Source organism: Panthera pardus, unplaced genomic scaffold (genome assembly GCF_024362965.1).
Source record: "Panthera pardus isolate Hobbes unplaced genomic scaffold, ASM2436296v1 HiC_scaffold_13, whole genome shotgun sequence".
In the NCBI taxonomy this organism is placed as follows: Eukaryota; Metazoa; Chordata; class Mammalia; order Carnivora; family Felidae; genus Panthera; species Panthera pardus.
In genome coordinates, this window is record NW_026526688.1 from 77938182 (window position 1) to 77958909 (window position 20728).

Below are 20728 nucleotides of genomic sequence, written 5' to 3' on the forward strand. Positions count from 1 at the left end.
AAGCCATATGATCCAGGACTCTTATTTGTTGGGAAATTTTTGATGACCGATTCAATTTCTTCACTAGTTATGGGTCTGTTCAAATTTTCTATTTCTTCCCGTTGAGTTTTGGTAGTGTGTGGGTGTTTAGGAATTTGTCCATTTCTTCCAGGTTGTCCAGTTTGTTGGTGTATAATTTTTCATAGTATTCCCTGATAATTGCTTGTATTTCTGAGGGATTGGTTGTAATAAATCCATTTTCATTCGTCATTTTATCTATTTGGGTCCCCTCTCTTTTCTTTTTGAGAAGCCTGGCTACAGGTTTATCGATTTTGTTTGTGGATGCTACACATTTTGAATTGTATCTTAATGATGTTTGATAACTTCTTCCTATAAATATTTTTTGTGGTTTCAATCTTTGTAAAAGCATTTCTTTTTTACAAATCTAGCTAAAGTGGTTGTTTCTTCCACTACCCGCTGTATTATTTTTTGTCACATCACTGTCTTTGCCCTTTGTTACATGAGTAATCATTTGCATGTATTTGTTCATTTCTGTTTTTATTATTTATCTCATATCCTGATAGACAGTCAGGTCTATGAAGGAAAGTGCCACTGCTGTCTTTTTATTTTTAATACCTTACACAATGTTTAGCACATAATAATTGCTCAATTAAAAATGATTGATTTTTAGATTTCTGCTATTTTAACATCATGTGTTAACATTTTGTTTGAGGGACTTAACATTCTTAGCAACATTTGAATTTTACTCTAATACATGTAAAATATAAACAATTTTTGAGCTTTACCGTTCTGATTCTATGAAATTATTATTGATTAGCCTGACTGTATTTTAAGGAAATTTAAAGCAGTATATTTTCTCTGAATTTCTTTATGAAATATTCTACTAAAATGAATGGTTCATGGAAATACATTTGTATGTACAATTTAGAAGAATGCATAATGTCTTTCATTTGAATTTTTAACAAGAAATCTATAACTAAATAGTTAACATGTGTATAAGTGTCAGACCCATTATTTCCTTCAACCACTTCCCGAGATTATTAAAATTAAGGTTTTGGTACCATGTAATAAATTCCATGTTTCAGCTTGCTGTAACAATTTCTCAAGTTTTTCCTCATTCCCATACAATTTACTTTCCAATAAAATGACACTTTGCATCTTAAAAAATTTTGTAAAAAACAAATGTCACTGACACAGATTTTTATTATTGTTCAAAAGTTTAAGTATTATTCATATTTGAGCCAGCTAGTTCTTTTGAACAGAGCATATTAGAAAGACCTAGAATTATATATTCAGTTATTTCATGGGCCGGTTAGCTTGACACAAAGAATCCATTCTGTTCCATTGCACAAGAAGGAATTCCTTTTTAAAGACAGCTTTATTATAAATACATCTCAGGGATTATATGAGTCACCAAATAAGAGTGTGAATGGCTCATTCCAAATTTCTCATGGCAAATAATAAAAGAAAATATCATTGAACTATAGTTTCAATATTTTAAGTCAGCAACATAATTTTATCCAGAATATTACATGTCAGAATATAATAATTATCACATATTTTTTTAGTCCTTGGTGATTTCTCTGGAAGTTAGAAAAAATCATATCAAAAGTGTTTTGAGGAAAATGCTTACATGCCAACACCCTTGAGGAATAAATAGGAAATATTCTTTAGTTTGCAACTATATATATATATAGTTATATACATATATATATATATACATATATATATATATATATACATATATATATATATATGTATATATATATATATATATATAAGTATTGGCAGGGTGACTTTTTGCATGCTTTTATTTACAAAGAAAGAGTATACTTATTGGAAATTGGAGACCCTTAGACTTATGTATTTATATCACATCTTCTTTATCCACTCATCTATTGATGGCACTTGGAATGCTTCTATAATTTGGCTATTATAAATAATTCTGCAATAAACATAGGGGTGCATACATCTTTTCAAATTAATATTTTTGTATTCTTTGGGTAAATACTCAGTAGTGTGATTACTGAATCCTAGGGTAGTTCTATTTTTATTTATTTCATTTTAATAATTAATTTTTCTTTTTAAGTAATTCAACATGGTGAATTACTTTTTAAGTAATTCAAGCAACATGGTGCTTGAACTTACGATCCTGAGATCAAGGGTTGCATGTTCTAGTAAGTAAGCCAGCCAGGCACCCCAGGATAGTTCTATTTTTAATTTTTTGAGGAATCTCCATGCTGTTTTCCACCGCGGCTGTACCAGTTTGCATCGCCACCAATAGTGCAGGAGGGTTTCCCTCTTTCCACATCCTTGCCAACACCTGTTGTTTCTTGTGTTGTTGATTTTAGCCATTCTGACGGGTGTGAGGTGATATCTCATTGTGGTTTTGATTTGAATTTCGCTGATAATGAGTGATGTTCAGAATCTTTTCGTGTGTCTGTTTAGGGGAAAAACATTTTTAATCCAGATAAGTAGCAGATTATGTGACAACCTAAATGATGGACAGGTGTACTTCTCAGAAGAAATAACATAAATATATTCTTTTTATTCCCAACTGCCATCCTAGTTAAAACATGTTAATGCTGCTTGAAACATAAACCTTACTTTAAAAAATCTGAATCAAAATCCAAGATTTTAGGATAAATGATCAGAGAAATAACCGTTAGCCTGTTATGAAAGGGATGCAGAGAATAACAGTACAGATAAAAATGAATCTGTTCTCTATTCTCTTAGTCACTTATATCTAGTTAATGCTAATTTTTGAGCCAAGAAGAAAACCTCATTGAAGCATAGAAAAGTCTACTTGCAGGTTATATCATTCATAGGGAGGAGCTAGTTGTCAGCAAACTGTCTCTTGACTGTGCTTTAAGGTTAAAGGTAAGAAATGAAAGTTGTGAGTGTGATCTAATTGCACTGTGTACTATGTATCACGTTAGTATGTGGTACTTATAAAGGGTATTTCCACCTTAAAGGGAGTGGATGTTAAGGGGAAAGGTCATCTTTTGATAAACAGTAGTTCTTAATTTTAATGTAGTCAAATTCACCTATCTTTTCTTCTTTACTTTGTATTATTTCTGAAGATTATCCCAGTGCATTTTCTGAACTATGTTACACTAACTTTTTCCCTTTTTCTTCGAGACAATACAGTGTATTAGGCTCATGTTTGTTATCAGTTTAATATGTCTTGTTAATTTGCCATGGACCACTAAAAACAATCTGTTTATTATTTCTGCCAATACTTTTGATATTAGTGCTTGCTAATCTGTTTTTCCTTAGTTTCCATATATTTTTGTCTTTACAAAATCTTCTTTAAAGCCCCATTAAAATAGAAAGATAGCAGGTCTCTAATCTACTTTATCCTTTAAGCTTGTTATCCTGTGAAAGAAATTAAATAAAGTACAGTGGATTGCATACACACTTATAAATTATGTAATAAGCTTATCTTTATTCAAGCAATTAATCTTTCTCTTTTGGAAAAACCCAAAGGGAAATAACCCAAGTTGTCTTATATTTCCAAGAAATAGCATGCACAAAACACTGGAATTTGGCTACTTACTCTATCTCAAATGTCAGAAAAAAATCTTCTAAACACCATAGAACTTTTCTTTTAAATACATTTATTGGAATAACCTGACTAATAAATATTTAGCTACCTCTAGAAAATAGCATAAGATGATATACTTCTATATTCATGTAGAAAACAGCATAACGATACACTTCTATATTATAGAAAACATGTGCTATTTATATATTTACAGGAAAAATATCCCATGAGAGTTTCTTTCCAAATGCCTTTAATTTATTTGGAGAATGGGAAAAGATGGTAAATATATACATGTGTGGTCTTTCCCCTTTTCATTGGTAACCAAACCTCTAAATTGTTAGAGGCAGCAATATATCTGGATAAAATACTATGTATGTTACTCATTGGAAGTTTAGCTTTATCAGAAATTATTCTGCATTGGTTTTGGCCCTTTTAAGCATATTTTAAGAAATTTATTATTTGTTTTTAATTTTTTTATGTTTATTTATTTTTGACAGAGAGAGAGACAGAGCATGAGCGGGGGGATGGGCAGAGAGAGAGAGAGGGAGACACAGAATTAGAAGCAGGCTCCAGGCTCTGAGCTGTCAGCACAGAGCCCGATGCGGGGCTCGAACTCACAGACCGCAAGATCATGACCTTAGCCGAGGTCGGACGCTCAACTGACTGAGCCACCCAGGCGCCCCATATTTTAAGAAATTGAAATACTTTAAGTATTTCCTAACTTATCAAAACCCTCTATTGACATCCTAGCAATAAAACGATAAAATTAAGCTTCCTTTTACTTCTCCCAAACATCTCCCAATCTTAAAAATATATCTAATGATTTTTTAAAATATTTTCAAGGTTTCTAACATATATACCTTTTCTGTAAGTCCTACAGTTGTTTGGCCTTGTGTTTCTATATATTAAATGAGTTCATTACTTACCAGTTTCCTTCCTTCCTTTTCCCCTTCCTTCCTTCTTCCCTTCCTTAATGTTTTGCCATGAGCTTCTCTGTTCTTTAGTTCCTTATTTTGATTCAATTTTATTTGGCTCTATTTTAACACAATGTGGTGTTTTATTGCTCTGTTTTGTTTTATTCCAGAAAGAGGTTGTGGGTGCCGTATTTCCTGAAAATGATTTTTGTATCTTTATAAAGTTAGCTTCATATAAAACTCTAGGATTGCACCTTCTCTCAGAACTTTTAAGTTTTTTTTTTTTGTTTCTTTGTTGATTTCTGTTTTGGAAGAACCAAAGTCCTCTATTATCACCTGTTGGAAGGGATTTGGATTCCCAGAGGCTGCTTTGTATATCCTTAAGTTCATTAAGTTTTCCATGGTCTTTTTGATGTGTGAGCTTGCCTAGGCTAAAATTCCCGCTTACTCAGTCAAACACTAATTTAGATGTTGCTCCAAGGATATTTTATAGATATGATTGAAGTACATAATTGGTTGACTTTAAGTAAGGGAGATTATCTGGGCAGGCCTGAAATAATCAGGTGAAAGGCCTTTAAAGCAGAGCTGAGGCCTCCCTGAGGAAGAAATTCTGCCTATGGATAGTGACCTCAGCTATGCCCAAGAATTTCAGCCTGCCCTTCTTGATAGTCTGCTCTATGAATTTAGGACTTGTCTACCTAGTCCCCACAAGTGTATAAGCAACACATCAGAAATGTCTTTCTGCCTCTCTAGTTGAATGCTGACTGATAAAAATTATCTAAAAATGTGGAATTGGGAAGTCCGTGGAGACAAAAATATTGAGGACTCTGATAGTGAAAGTCTGGATTGGCTTGAACAGACAGTTAGTGGGATTATGGAGGTTAATGATTCTGCTAATTAGGATATAGAAGGAAGTGAGGAGCATGGTAGAGAAAATCTAAATCACCTTAGAGAATGCCTCAATTACAGACTGTTAGTGGAAATATGGAAGTTAAATGTACTGCTACTGGGGGCTCAAAAGGAAATGAGGAACACCTGATTAGAAATTAGGGGAAAGGAGATCTTTATTATATAGTGGCAGAAAGCTCCGTGTAATAATGTCCTATAGTTATGTACAGACTAGAGTTTGGAAGCTATGACCTTGGACATTCAACTAGGAGATTTCTAAGCAGAGTTGAAAGTGCAGCCTGGTTACTTTTTGCAGCTTATAGTAAAATGCAAGAGGATAAATTGAGAAAAAACTGGAACCCGTAATAGATGATTTGGGAAATTTTCAACTCATTCAAATTGTGAAAGATGCTAAAACTAAGACTTCACTATCAGAAAAAAACATGCTCTGTAGGAAAAGCTGAGAGTATGGCTAGACAACATTTTGCTAATACGTCAGAAAGATAAAAAAAAAAAGACAATTTAGTTACACAAAGGTTCTTTGAAGAGAGAAAAATATGTGATTAATAGAAACTCTCAGTTATCTATGCAGAAGTCACAAATGGGGGTAAGATATTTTAGGAAGGATGTGTGGAGAAGCCTTTTGTCTAACGGAATGAATCTATGTAACATACATGGAAAAACCACAAGGTTCTTGAGAATTTAATACCAGCAGAACCTGGTCAGTTTTGACCAAAAAGGACAAAAACATTATGAAATGAAAGAAAGCTCCTGGACACCCAGAAGTATAGAGGCAGGAAACAGACTGATAAAACTACTCTGTTATGATTCCATGCTACCCTTCATGAAAAAGGAAAAATGATTCAGAGGGCAGAGATGAAAAGTACAGATGATTATTTCCAACCCTTGAAATCTAATGGAGTTTATCCAGCTGGATTTCAAAAACACTTCCCCCCCCCCCACCCCATTTTCTCTCTTTTGAATGGAAATATCTTAGCTGTTATCGTATGCTTGTTTCAGCATTGTAGTTTGGGAGCAGACAATGTGTTCTTAAGTTTCAGAGGTCCATACATAGAGAGGAATTGTGCCCCAGGATGGATTATACCCAGAGCATCACCCATACCAAATTTAGATGATTTTTAAAAAAAATTTTTTTAACGTTTATTTCTGAGACAGAGAGACGCAGAGCATGAGCGGGGGAGATGGCAGAGAGAGGGAGACACAGAATCAGAAGCAGGCTCCAGGCTCTGAGCTGTCAGCACAGAGCCCGATGTGGGGCTCGAACTCACAAACTGTGAGATCATGACCTGAGCCAAAGTCGGTCGCTCAACCTACTGAGCCACCCAGGTGCCCCTAGATGATTTTGATGATGAGTTTGGGGACTTTTGAACTGATGAGATTTTTGGATTTTGACTTGATGCTATCAATGGTAGAGACTTAAGTGACATTGGGATGAGGTGAATATGCATGTGAGACAGACATTAACCTTGATTCCTTTGGCTCCATCTCGAAGTCATTCTGAGGTGTGGACTGGGACTGGGTATCTCAGTTACTTTTCCTGCTTCTCCTATGTTCCATCTACACAGATAGGTCTTGTCATTTCCTCAAAAGGTCCCTGGAGGGGTCCTTCAGGACCATGATTCTTCCCTTCAGACACATCTGTCTCTTGTCCAGGATTTGAAGAAGTTTGTGTCAGCTGTAGATATTCTCTCTCATTTAGGTCTGAGTTTCATTGTTTCTGTCAAATACTTTTCCGATTTATTAGAGGTTGTGGGAACTTTAATTTTTTACTAAATATGTTTATATATTTATATTTTTGGTGTGTTAAAAATGTTTTGGGGGGGCGGTTATCATGGGATGGAAGAAGAGAAAAAAAATTTCTTTCACTCTACTACCTTTAACCAGGGATATTATTACCCGTAAGTATACCTGTAAATATTTTGAGCCAGGAAACTGGACATTTGTTAAATAAGTTAATTCTTCCACTTGCTAATTAACTTGTACTCAATCTTGTTTCAGAAGGAATTTAGATTCATTTAAGATTTTTGATAATTAATAAACAGACCTCAAGTCATAGAATTCTTTACTGGTATTAAGAAATCTAAATTAACCCGGCAAATGAACTCCAAAAAGCTAAATAAATTGCTCAGTTCTAAAAGCACTCACTGTTTAAAAATTTAGTACATAAAATAATATTTAAAACCTCATTTATGTAGTATTCATTTGGAAAATCCATCAGGAAAGATTCTTAGTTATTTAGAGTTCATATTTAGAGTTCATGTTTCATGAAACAGAATGGTATTATTTTGGCTTCCTGTATCTGGAGAGAGTCCTAAGCACATGAGAGGTAAAGTAAATCTTTGGATTTTTTTGATAATAATTTTTGCATGGCAGACTGACATAACTGTTGAGTAAAGGTATAGAGCTAAGTTTGTTGTATTGTTATTATTTTTTAATTTAATGTTTATTTTTTGAGAGAGATAGAGAGTGCAAGTGGAGGGAAGGGGCAGAGAGAGAGAGAAGGAGACACAGAATCCAAAGCTCCAGGCTCTGCAGCTGTCTGCACAGAGCCCGACAACAGGGCTCAAACTCAGGAGCCGAGCCATGAGATCATGCCCTGAGCCAAGACTGACACTCAGTGAACTGAGCCACCCAGGTGCCCCAAGTTTGTTATATTCAATTGCCAGATATTATAATTTTCAGTAAGAGATTGAGATAGTAGGGGGCAATAATACTTAAAACACTGAATTGTGAAATAACTCCACCTTTCTTCCCAGTATACTCAAAAAAATTTTTTTTGAAGCATTTATTCATTTTTGAGAGTGAGAGAGACAGAGCATGAGTGGGGGAGGGGCAGAGGGAAAGGGTGACAGAATCCGAAGCAGGCTCCAGGCTTTGAGCTGTCATCACAGGCTTGAACTCAAGGATTGGGAGATCATGACCTGAGCTAAAGTCGGACGCTTAACCGACTGAGCCACCCAGGCGTCCCTCCCCAAATACTTTTCAAAACTGATATTACTAATGAATAGCCTGAATATTTGTTGGATTTCACCTGACCCTTAAGAATATGTATATATATGGGGAAATGACAAAAAAGATGACAGTATGTGGCAAGAAAAACAAGAGGATTGGGGAGTTCATATTTGATTTAACAATTTAAGGTAACTATATTTATTTGGAGTTTTTATGCTTCCAATCTAGGAGGTAAATTTCTTTATGAAAATATTCTTCCAAAGAAAGTGAAAAGACGTATCTTTTGAATTATGTATGGTGAGCTCATTGTATGTATGCCACTGTGCTCTTAAGTTTTAAGAACGTTTTGTGGTATTGTGTTCTCTCAAAGTAAAGGCATTCAAAGTAAGGTGAGAGGAGAATTTGTCTTTAGTCAGAGTAGAGTCATGTTAATGGATTTAATCTGGCCATCCTGAGACTCAGACCTTAAGAGAAAAATGAAGGGCATTTTTTAAAAGTTTGTTTATTTATTTTGAGAGAGATGGAGAAAGTGCAAGCAGGGGATGGGCAGAGATGGAGGGAGAATCTCAAGTAGGCTCCGTGCTGTCAGCACAGAGCCCAGGTGGGGCCCGAACTGATGAAACCATGAGATCATGACCTGAGCCAAAATCGAGAGTCAGACACTTAACTGAGCCACCCAGCCGCCCTTGAAGGACATATTTTTAAAATGGAATACTTTATATTAACCAGAATACCCCAATCATTTATGAGACAATGTTTGCATTACTTCTAGTACACAGACAACCACACACAAACACACACACACATAGGCGCTTTTTTGTAATTGTTTTGATTGTGATTTTTAAAAACTCTTTGAATCATATTCTTTTTCTGTTATATATTTTAGCAAGTTTTTCTTATGACTGTTAATTATCATATGCTTATTTTATGACCTGTAGCCATATTGTACTATCTAAAATCATAATAGTTTTCAGCTGATCTTGTTGACTTTTATTAGTATGTAATTGTTTCCCTGAAAATAATGATATTGTGATATTTTTCATAATTATGCATCTGTCATATAGGATGTGACTTTATGATATATTTTTCTTGGCTTTTGCATTGACTAGACCTTTTGAGACCTTAGATAATAATGATAAGGATGGACATTGTTATTTCTTCACTGATTTTAATATTATATACTATTGATGGTTATTTTAAGTTAAGTGTTCTCTTCCAAGTTTACTAGATATCTTTATGAAGAGATTTTTTTTAGTTTTATTAAATACCTTTTCAACATCTATAAAAATAATTTACATTTTATTCGATCTATCATATTACAGCTTGAATCTTTGTTCCTCCTTAGGTATTATTATTTAAATATGTTGTTGGGTTTTTCATGGTTTTCAGGTTTTTAGATGTAAAGTTATCTTACTCTTTGTTGTTTAATAACAAAGATGCTTCTTTTCCAAAGATTTTGAAAAAATCTTTTTAAAGCATTTTTTAAAAATGTTTTTTTAAAAAAGATTTTTAACATAAATTTATCATTGAGCATTTCTTTAGCAATTTAATTTAGGTTTTAACAGACCATTTGTTTTTACATAGGCTTTTAGAAAAAGCCCATCATAAGGAATCTTTATAATTCTATTGGAATTATTAACCAGTTATTTTACTGTTTTATGTAGCTATATAATTTATGTGTAGTAGTACGATCTGTATTTTTCTCTAAGTTTCATGAAGACAGAAAAGGGGAAATGTCTTTTAGCTTTCTTTATAAAATACTTGAAAATGCATTTGCTTTTAAGTGTAAAGAGTAAAAATAAAATGGGAATAAAATTAAAATGTTAGCATATTTCTTTATGAACTCTCTGTTCTGATTAGAAGTGAACCTTTTGAAATAACTGTACTTTTATTATTGAATAATCCAATGGCTGCAATTTTATAGTTTTATATTTAATAGCATAATTTTTATTGGATTTATAAAGATATATGTCAAAGACACAGTTTTCTAATATTTAACCTTTGAATTATGTAGTAAAGAACATTCTGAAAAATTCACAATATGTGCCTGTTTCCGTGAACTGAGGAGATTTAAAAGTAGTAATATTTGCTACATTTTAATAATTTTTAAATTAATATTTGCTATCTTTAACACATTTTTAATTGGTGTACGTCCTTATTTTATATTCTTTATTCTCAGTCAAGTGCTAGTGACATTTTTGCTCTTCTTTAAAGTAAGTAATAACAGTATTTAACTATAATATGAAAGATCAATAGTCCTTGTATTTATTTTTGCAGGTCATATCATCCAGTGGCAGATTGTTTAACTGCTTTCAACCATTTTGCCCTTTGGTTTCAAACCTTAACATCTTGCTCTTCCACTAATGATAGTTAAGATCTTCTATTTCTTAAAAGAAATTAAATATAAGAAAGTTTCATTACTTTCAGAATAGGGAGGCTTTACATTCATCTCCTTTGTTCAAGACATAGATAATTTTTACACTGATAAATTGGTAGCCTTCTTTAAAATTTACTAATAAATAGGGGCGCCTGTGTGACTCAGTCGGCTAAGTGGCTGACTTCAGCTCAGGTCATGATCTCCTGGTTCGTGAGTTTGAGCCCTGCGTCAGGCTCTGTGCTGACAGCTCAGAGCCTGGAGCCTGCTTCAGATTCTGTGTCTCCCTCTCTAACCCTCCCCTGTTCATACTCTCTCTTTCTCAAAAATAAATAAACATTAACAAAAAAATTAATAAAAAAATAAATTTACTAATAAATAGAAAAAGCTTAGATAAAATGGCATGATGAAAAAGTATGACATTCGCTTATTTCAAATCAAAGAAGATGGTTGCCACATACGTGTTGTGGCAGTGGCAAGATAGTAAAAGTACAACATTTAGAAAGTGGTCATTTACAGTGGGTTATAGTCCATTCGACCACCAGTCCAAGCTCACGTTCATTAACCCCATACCAAAACCCACTATGACTGGTCAGTGGCACATGAGAGATAAATCAACGTTTTAATGAATGCATAATGTTCACAATGGAAGAAAACCTCGACTGTCACCATTGCTTTTAGCTTGTGAACTTCGTGTGCTTATGAAGGCTTTAAAGAATATTTTTACCTCGGCAATAAATTGGGCTACATAGTAGTACAGTTACTGGGCAAAGGTAAAGAATAGGCTATTTCTACCCATACTTGAAAATACTTGTTAATAATTGACATCAGTAACAAGGTCTGCCATTCTGGTTTAATGACCCAGGGTCACTAGTCAAGCTTTTTTAGCCTGCTAACTCTCCCTGATACACTTAGAATTGGTCTTGAACTTAATAATTTACATACATGCCCTTTTTAAGTATTGAGTCTATGCTGGGATTTGTGTTGAGGACAGGCCCATTAGGAAGAAACTGACACTTTCAAAAATTTTAGAAACTCAAGGTTCCCATCATTCAATGTAAATAATGTTCTTTCATCTAAGATTATGTTGCTCTTGCATGTTTAGTGTTAAAATATCCTTTAATAATAATTTTAGAAAGGGACAAGTGTGATGATAAATGGTCTTTGTTTTTATCATTCTGATTGCTAATGTAAAGCTGCCAACTTTCAGTGTATTACCCAATTTAAAATTTTTAATATTTTATTTTTAAAGCATCTGCTCAATTTATTATTTTTAATAGAAATATTTTAATATTTATTTCATCCAGGAGTGATTTGCCACCAAGTGTTCTATTTACTACCTGTGCTCTATTGTGGTTTCTTCAGCGTTGTGGGAGAATAAAAATTATGCATATGGGATTAGATTAGCCAATTACTGAAAGTAATAATTATTCCTTATGCTCTTTTGTATTTCCAGAATTTCCTATCATGAACACATAATGGGTTTAAAGCCATGAAATAATGTTAAAATAACCATGAAACCAGAATATTTGCCAAATACAGATAAACTCAATTAGTAAGATCCCATTGATAATATATATTTTTTTTAATCACTGTGTTCAAGTTTGGGAGCCTGCCTTAAATATTCAGATTCAGGCTCTGCAAGAGGGAAGCAATGAACTGTCAATAATGCAGTGCCCTGTTTGGGAGAGGAAGGGAAGGTGCATTTTGGGGTTCTCTGAAAATTCACCATCTACTACAAATATTGAAGATAACAAACATCACTTATCTGAGAGGCAGGGGAAACCTGGAGGAAGCTAAGGGGGTCACACTGGGATTTTATGCTAGTTTACATTGTTAGCAAACAAAGAGGGTTTTAATCAGTTGATTAATAATGGTGTCGATCTGAGAGATCATCAGTATTCTCTACAAAATAAATTCTTGTGAGAAGATGAGTGTCAGAAAACTGCTGGAAAGAGCTGTGAGCTGCCTCTGTGAGAGAAACCATGGTGTGGACTAGCTGACTATGTTGGGACAGCTGAACAGTTAGAAAGATGGGAAGAAAACTTCAAGGGGAGAGGCCACCAGGTGACTAGCAACTCTAGAGGCCACTGACAGCCCCTGATACCCAGTCCCCTGTGTTTAAAACAGTTTGACATCCTCGTTAAGAGGACAAGCTTTGAGGTGAGACAGAATTAAGAGTAGATGCTGGCTTCACTATTTACTAGCTGTGAAGCCCTGAGAATGCTCTGCAACCTCTCTCTGTCTCAGTGTCTTAAGATTTGAGGGGCACCTGGGTGGCTCAGGCAGTTGTGCATCGGACTTCAACTCAGGTCATGATCTTGTGGTTTGTGAGTTGGAGCCCCACATTGGGTTCCATGCTGTCAGCACGGAGCCCATCTTGGATCCTCTGTCCCTCTCTCTCTGCCCCTCCCCACTTGTATGTGTGCATTTTCTCTCTCTCCAAAAAACAAACATTTACAAAAAAAAAAATATTTGGTATGAGTATGATAAGATGAAATTCACAGGGCTGTCAGCAAGTTAATATATGTGCCTTTAGGATTCAGTTAGCTAGTATATATAACCTGCTTAGCACCCAAAAAACACAACCAGTTATTGTTTTATTCATTTAATTAAGAGGCCTTTTATTGATCCTTTGTAAGTATCAGGTACTCCTAGGTGATGGGTGATACAGTGTAAGTAGGTTAGCAAGCAGTCATGGACCTTGCCTGCCTGGAGCTAATAATCTGGACACAGATTTTAATCAAATAATAATAATATAAAATAATAGAATTACAAACTTCAGTAAGTATAACAGAGGAAAAGTTCCAAAAACCATAACTCTGGGATCTTAAAATGCAGAGGCTTGATCTAGTTTGGTGAGAGTCAGAGGAGTCTCTGGGGAGAGACATGAGGTTGTGTAGAAGTTACTGGGGTAATGGAGGGAAGGAGAGGGGACATGCCAGGCAGACACAACATCTTGTGCAAAGGTCCTTTAACAGGAGGAAATAAGGTGTATTTATGAAACTGAAAGAGATCCAAGGTTGTTAGAGATGGAGGAGGTGGAGGGGCCAGAATGTTCAGCATCTTTTGGGACTTAGTAAAGGGCCAACATTCTTTTAAGAGCATCAAGAAACCAATGAATAGAAAATGGATAAAAAATACATTTTTAAAATGTTATTGTGGCTGCTGTTTAGAGATAAGATTGGAAGGGCCAAGAAGGCTATTTAGGAAACTAAGGAGTTTTTGTTGATGTAGGTGATAGCTTTTTCTAGACTCTACCATTAGATAGATGCTATTTACTGAGATAGGTAACCCTGACACAAGACTGGTTTTGGTGCATAGACTTTGAGTTGCCTCTTCGTTAGTTAAGTGGAGTTCTCAATTAGTCAACTGTACAAGTATCTTGTTTTTGCCACATTTTGTTAACTCTAAGATGTATACTTTCATATTTTAATGTTACTGAAATTAAACTATGTCTTATAATCAATGCTATGCCATAGTTAAATTTCTAGTCCTTTGCATTTCTTAGTGGTATATAAATTGATGGGGCCCTCAACATCTGTAATGTCTTAGATCCATCAAAATATTGTTATTACTAATAATTATAAGAAGGAAGACCTCCATAACACCAATTAGTAGCCCACAAGTGACCAAGTAACAAAAACTTCCAGTCCATAGCCAATAGGAACCACCAACCATCAGAGCATCCAAAACAGTGTAGGAGTGAAAGTGTAGAAAGGGCAATTGCTTCAAGACAACTGACGTCTTTTCCACCTACCCACAAACAAGTAAGATGGAGGAAGAGACAGGAAACTACCATCATTACCTAAATGGGACAGAGGCTGTATCAGTATCTGTTAAATGAAGCAGATCATATTAATAGTAGTATCTAATGCTTAAATAATACTGGCTATAGATGAGGTGTTCTTCTAAGGACTAGATGTTCTCCTAAAGACTTTATGTACATTAACCCATGTATTCCTCATAACAACATTATCATGTGGACAGCTTTACCAATGATAACTGATCTGGAGAGAGGTTAACTAACTAGCTTCCGGTCACATAGCTCATAAATGGCAGATCCAGATTCACACTCAAGAAGTGCTGCTCCAGAGCCTCTGCTGGCAACCACTGCTCCCTCTAATGAAGATGACTAACTACTTGGTGACCTGGGAGCAATAGAGAGTTCTGGAAATTTTGTGTGGGCTTTTGCCACAGAACCAGACTATGACACATATATTGAAGGTCTTCAGATTTTTACTATACATGTGGCGTGGGGAGGAAGGAGGAAGGAAGAACTCTTATTCTGGATTCTGAGAACAGTACTACTATATCTGAATCCAATATGGCAATATTGGCTTAGCAGTGCATTCAAAGGAAGGTGCTCCAATAAATAACAAAAATTTTCAATATCAGCAACAAAAGTTAAATCCCTGATTTTATCTTGTGTTGACATATGTAATAAAAAGGTAACATGTTTTATAAATTATATGTTTTCTAAAACTAAAAATGTTTATCTGTAATCAACTTTGATATTATGAAGGAAGGTACAGTCATTCAGAAATCATATCATTTGTGTTACCTGATGGTAAATGGTGACATTAGCAGGACTCTGAGCTAAGCCAGTAAGAAAAAGTTGTAGCTCTACATTTACCACTACAGAGATTTTAGTGTAGGCATTTTATTTTGTTTGATGGAAACATTTGTTTTTATGGAAAATATAGTGCTTATTAAAACCAATAAGCATAATCCTATCAAGCTATATTACTAAACACCCTTTTCAGGCTAAAGGAGTTAGAAAGATATAAGTGTTAGGGAGGGGAGAAACCTTAAGTACGGTTCTATCTTTTTACACTAAATAACTGCTATTATTGCTAGTCTTTCCTGCTTTCATTTTCTTTATGGTTTCAAAGAGAGAAATTCTGATCTATTTTGTTTCTTTATTTTGTGTATCATGGAAAATTTCAGTCTTATGTTTTATTTAGCTATGTGACTTCTCATCATGATGTAATGCTGCATCCTTAGACTCCCTTACAACTTTGGAAGCCTCCTCCAGCATGAAAAGCCCCCCATTCAACTTCTTCCTTTAAAAAATTTTTATGTTTATTTTTGAGAGACAGAGAGACAGAGCATGAGTGGGGGAGAGGAAGAGAACGAGGGAGACACAGAATCCAAAGCAGGCTCCAGGCTCTAAGCTGTCAGCACAGAGCCCAATGAGGGGCTCAAACTCACGAACGGTGAGATCATGACCTGAAGCTGAAGTCAGACACTTAACCAACTAAGCCACCCAGGCACCACCTCCCCAACTTCTTGAAGAAGTATGAGCCAAAAAGTACAACAGGTTCACTCTTTAGCGCTGGTTTTATAATAGTTCAAGCCTCCTTTCTTCTGTTGACAGATGATGTTGGCAGGTGTTGACAGAGATATATATATATATATATATATATATATATATATATATATATATATATATATCATGTATAGATTTCTAAGTCTACATGTAATCTGTTCACATATGTGAGGATGTCTGGGTTTTCATTTCTTTGTTTTGTTTGTTTGTTAGTTGCAAGGGAACAATTTTAAACTTTCCCTTTTAAAAGGAGGCAGAAAAGTCCCTAAGATGTGTATAATTGAAAGATGAGATAACATATTATTATTATTTTCTGACTCTTTCATCATTTCTATTATTGAAATAATAGTAGATGAAAATTGGTAACACATTCATCTAGTACATATGACATGGTGACATATGAATGTTTTATATATCTTATATCACTTAAATGTTAGGATTATCCTAACAATAATTTTGTAAGGTCAATATTATCACCTAAAGATAAACTGATTTGTCTAATATTTCACAGCTCTTAATGATGATTTGAAAATTAGGGCCCAGGTCTGTCTGTATCAGCCAGGGTCCAGTTAGGAAATAGAAAGTACACAGTAATTTGAGCAGGAACAGTTTAATGTAAAGAATCATTAATTATGATGTGCTACTAATGCGTGAAAGGAACTGCAAAGAATTGAGGAGAGCAGATACAGGGAGTGGCTGGTACTCCAGGTCTGAAGCAGAGCACCTTTGGAGAGAACAAATTTTATGAGCTTCTTCCTCCACTGTGCCCCCACCTCCCAGAAGCCACATCTTCTTGGAGAGAGCATAGCTTTGGCCCAGTGAATGGCAAAGAAGTTCACTGAGGTAGGAGGCTAGGGGAACTCACAGGGAAGGCATTTTCTGGGGTTCTTGGGGAACTGTCCCTAGGGAGGTGTCACACTGTGGAACTCACTGGGAACCCATTTATGGGAAGGTGCTGCACCATGGAATTTGGTAGGAAGTTCCCAGTGTACGTGTGTGGGGTGTTCCAGGAGACACAACCCAGAAAGTGCCCTACACTGGTGGCCACTGGGCTTGCAGACAGAAGAACCCAGAACCAGGAAGAGCCCCTTCATCTAGTTCCCCTCTTTGCTCTCTATGTAAGATGCTTAAAATTGTGCCTTATGGTGAAGTGTTCTAGTCTCAGAAGCAGGACTGTGAAAGTTGGATTAGGAGTGAGGTAATAGATTGATACCTGGCACACTACCCACCAACAAGTCTACTTTCTTAATCATTCAAGCATTATGTCATATTGTCTTATACTTACTCTACCACAAAATATGCTATTTAACAAAATAAAGGAATATAAGAAGAAAGGGAGGAAATTAGGAAGGAAAGAAAGAAAATGTAACAGGGTTATAAGTGAAGGTTTACATCAGTATTTCTCTTTTGTTTGAGATGTTTCTAGGTAGAGTTACTTTGAATTCATTGCTCAAGAGATTGTCTTATTGAATTTTAGGCACTAGTTTATCAGCCAAAAACTGAAGTTACCACCCAGAGGCCCAGGGTCCATAACCAAAGATTTTTCACTCTACAGTTCCAATTATTTTTGAATTCTAGTTTTCTCATCTGCTAGTTAATGCAGGTTATGTTTGGTTGAGAATTATATGTTTGCAAATGAGAGCTTCCTTAGATAACCCAAAGCCTATTTGCATCATTTACAGAATGCAAGATTTAGGCAAGTTACTTAATTTCTCTGCATTTCAAATTCCTCATGTAAAATGGAAATAATAAGATATGCCTTATAGATGTTTTACGAAAATTAAATGTATTAGTTTTTAAAAGAACTTGGAACAATTCCTTCCATATAGTAAGTGGCATGTAAATATTTGTATGGGGTGCCTTGGTGGCTCATTTGGTTAAGTGTCCAACTTCAGCTCAGGTCATGATCTCACTGTTCGTGGATTTGAGTCCTGCATGAGACTCTGTGCTGACAGTTCAGAGCCTGGAGCCTGCTTCGGATTCTGTGTCTCCTTCTCTCTCTGCCCCTCTCCTGCTTGCTCTCGCTCTCAAAAATAAGTAAACATTAAAAAAATAAAATAAATATTTGTACACACATCATTGTATTTTCTTAAAGACCATAGCCTAGGAATATTAATTTAGTCATTCCACTTTAGGGAACTCTACGTTTAGTCAACATTTTTGTCAGATTAATCTGATTTCCATTGTTTAATAGCAATTACAAATATACATATAGTTATATTATGTATAATATAAATGCTATTCATTGGTTACTTTACTTTTTTCCATACCTGTTAACAATACTACTTTAAACTGATAGTGTTTAAAGATGATATTAGTAAACCCATTACTCCTTAATTTTTGCTAGGAATTATCTGCACAGTAAGATTATTGGTGAAGTACTTCTTACTAAAGAAAACCCAAGTTGTCAACATAACCATTAACATTCAAATTATTAAATAGTTTCTAATGTGCGTCCCTTAAAAATACTAGACATTTTTGCAAAATGTCTAAAATTTAAAAAATATATATTCTTTTTTTTTTTTTACAGAAGACCATGACAGATATTCTCAACTCCTCAAGAAGTACAATGCGATTGAAATGTTATTTACACTCTATCCTCCTCAAGGTGCCCATGTGTGTAAAAATATACGACTTAGGTCAACTTGGCTGAGACCCGTAGTAAATGGGGAAGAAGGATATAAATATATAGGTAAGATGCTGAATCTTATTATTTTTTTTTATATTATAGAAGAAATGACCCTTTATCTAACTCTTATTTGTCACTTAGATGATGTAGTGTAATATCTAGGCCCTGGGGAGTATTCATTTTAGTTCTTAAGTATTATTCCTGCAGTTTAAAAAGTGTCTGTATTACACTTTGGTGTTTCCTCTAGAATAGCAGAAACACACTGTGATTATTCATTCACCTGATGATGGACATTCGTGTTGCTTTCGAAAATGTGATACTCTACGGATAGTTACTATGAACATTCATTCATGCACAGGATCGTGGATAGACTTATCCTAGCATTTCTCTTAACCAAACTGTTTTCCAAAGCAGTTCTATCATTTCTTATCCCGAGCCCCCCGCCCCCTGCAGACTTCAGAGCTGCAATTGCTCCACATCAGTATTTGGTATAATTAGTTGTTCTAATTTTAGCCATCCTAATAGAGAAGTATTGGTATTCTGATGTGGTTTTCACTTTTCCAGGAGATAATGATATTTAGTATGTTTTCATGTATTTGGCATTGGATATCATCATCGGCCAACTGTCCATCTTAAATTTTTTGACCTTTTTTTTTAAAAAATTTTTTTTTAACGTTTATTTATTTTTGAGACAGAGAGAGACAGAGCATGAACAGGGGAGGGGCAGAGAGAGAGGGAGACACAGAATCTGAAATGGGCTCCAGGCTCTGAGCTGTCAGCACAGAGCCCGACGCGGGGCTCAAACTCACAAACTGTGAGATCATGACCTGAGCCGAAGTCGGACGCTTAACCGACCAAGCCACCCAGGCGCCCCGACCATTTTTTTATATATATCTTTTATTATTGAGTGTTGAAAGTCCTTTAGATATTCTGAATATAAATCCTTTAAGATATATTCTTTGAAAATATTTTCTCCTAGTCTGTGTCTTGTATTTTCTTTCAATAATATGTTTTGAAGAGAAGTTTTTAATTTTGATGAAATTCAGTTTACTACTGTATTCTTTATGTTTTTGTTGTGATAGCCAAGAAAACTGGCCAGACTTCTGGTCTCAAGGGTTTCCTCCAGAAAATTTTATACCTTTGGGTTTTATATTTCAGTGTATAATCTGTTTTGAGGGTTTTTTTGTTTTTGTTTTTGTTTTTTTTTTTTTACTTGGCTCAAGGCATAGATTGAAGTTCTTTTTTTTTTCTTAAATTTAACATGGTGATATCCAAATATGCTAGCACTATTTGTTGAAAAGACTATCCTTCTCTTAATTACCTTTGTATTTTGGTAAAAACCAAATAGACTAATGAGATACATAGATGGCAAATAAGCACATGAAATGATTTCTCTTTAAGTTTTAGGGGCGCCTGGGTGGCGCAGTCGGTTAAGCGTCCGACTTCAGCCAGGTCACGATCTCGCGGTCCGTGAGTTCGAGCCCCGCGTCAGGCTCTGGGCTGATGGCTCGGAGCCTGGAGCCTGTTTCCGATTCTGTGTCTCCCTCTCTCTCTGCCCCTCCCCCGTTCATGCTCTGTCTCTCTCTGTCCCAAAAATAAATAAAAAACGTTGAAGTTTTATATAAAATGGTCAGCATCATTAGTAACTAGGGCAATACAAATTGAAGCCACAAGAATACTCACCTATTAGACTAAAATAAAATTGAAAATATGGCAGTGCCAAGTCTGGCAAGGATGTAGAGCAACTGAAACACTCATTTATTGCTGTTGGGAATGTAAAATGATATAATCAATTTAAGAATATTTTGTTGGTACTTTCTTATAAAGTTGCAGTACTGTATCCATAACCCAGCCATCTCAGTCCTGGGTAATTACCCAAGAAAAATGAAAGTATTTGTTTACCAAAAACCTGTGTATAAGTGTATATAGTTGCTTTAGTCATAATTGCCAAAAGTTGGAAACAACATAAATGTTCTTTAGCTGGTGAGGTGGTAAATGAAAATTTTTACATCTACACAATGAAATATTTTTCACCTATAAAAGGGAATGAACTATTGATACAACAACAGGA

At 35.0% G+C, this 20728-nt stretch overlaps 1 protein-coding gene across 2 annotated transcripts in view; it reads left to right on the forward strand.

Annotated features, from left to right (window-relative positions):
- IQCM (IQ motif containing M) overlaps positions 1–20728 on the forward strand; it is a 454074-nt gene that overhangs the window by 357992 nt on the left and 75354 nt on the right. For both annotated transcript variants that reach the window (XM_019441304.2, XM_019441303.2), the window contains exon 13: positions 18559–18720. In XM_019441304.2, the coding sequence (XP_019296849.2) occupies positions 18559–18720 (162 nt within the window). The remainder of the gene's footprint in view (positions 1–18558; positions 18721–20728) is intronic.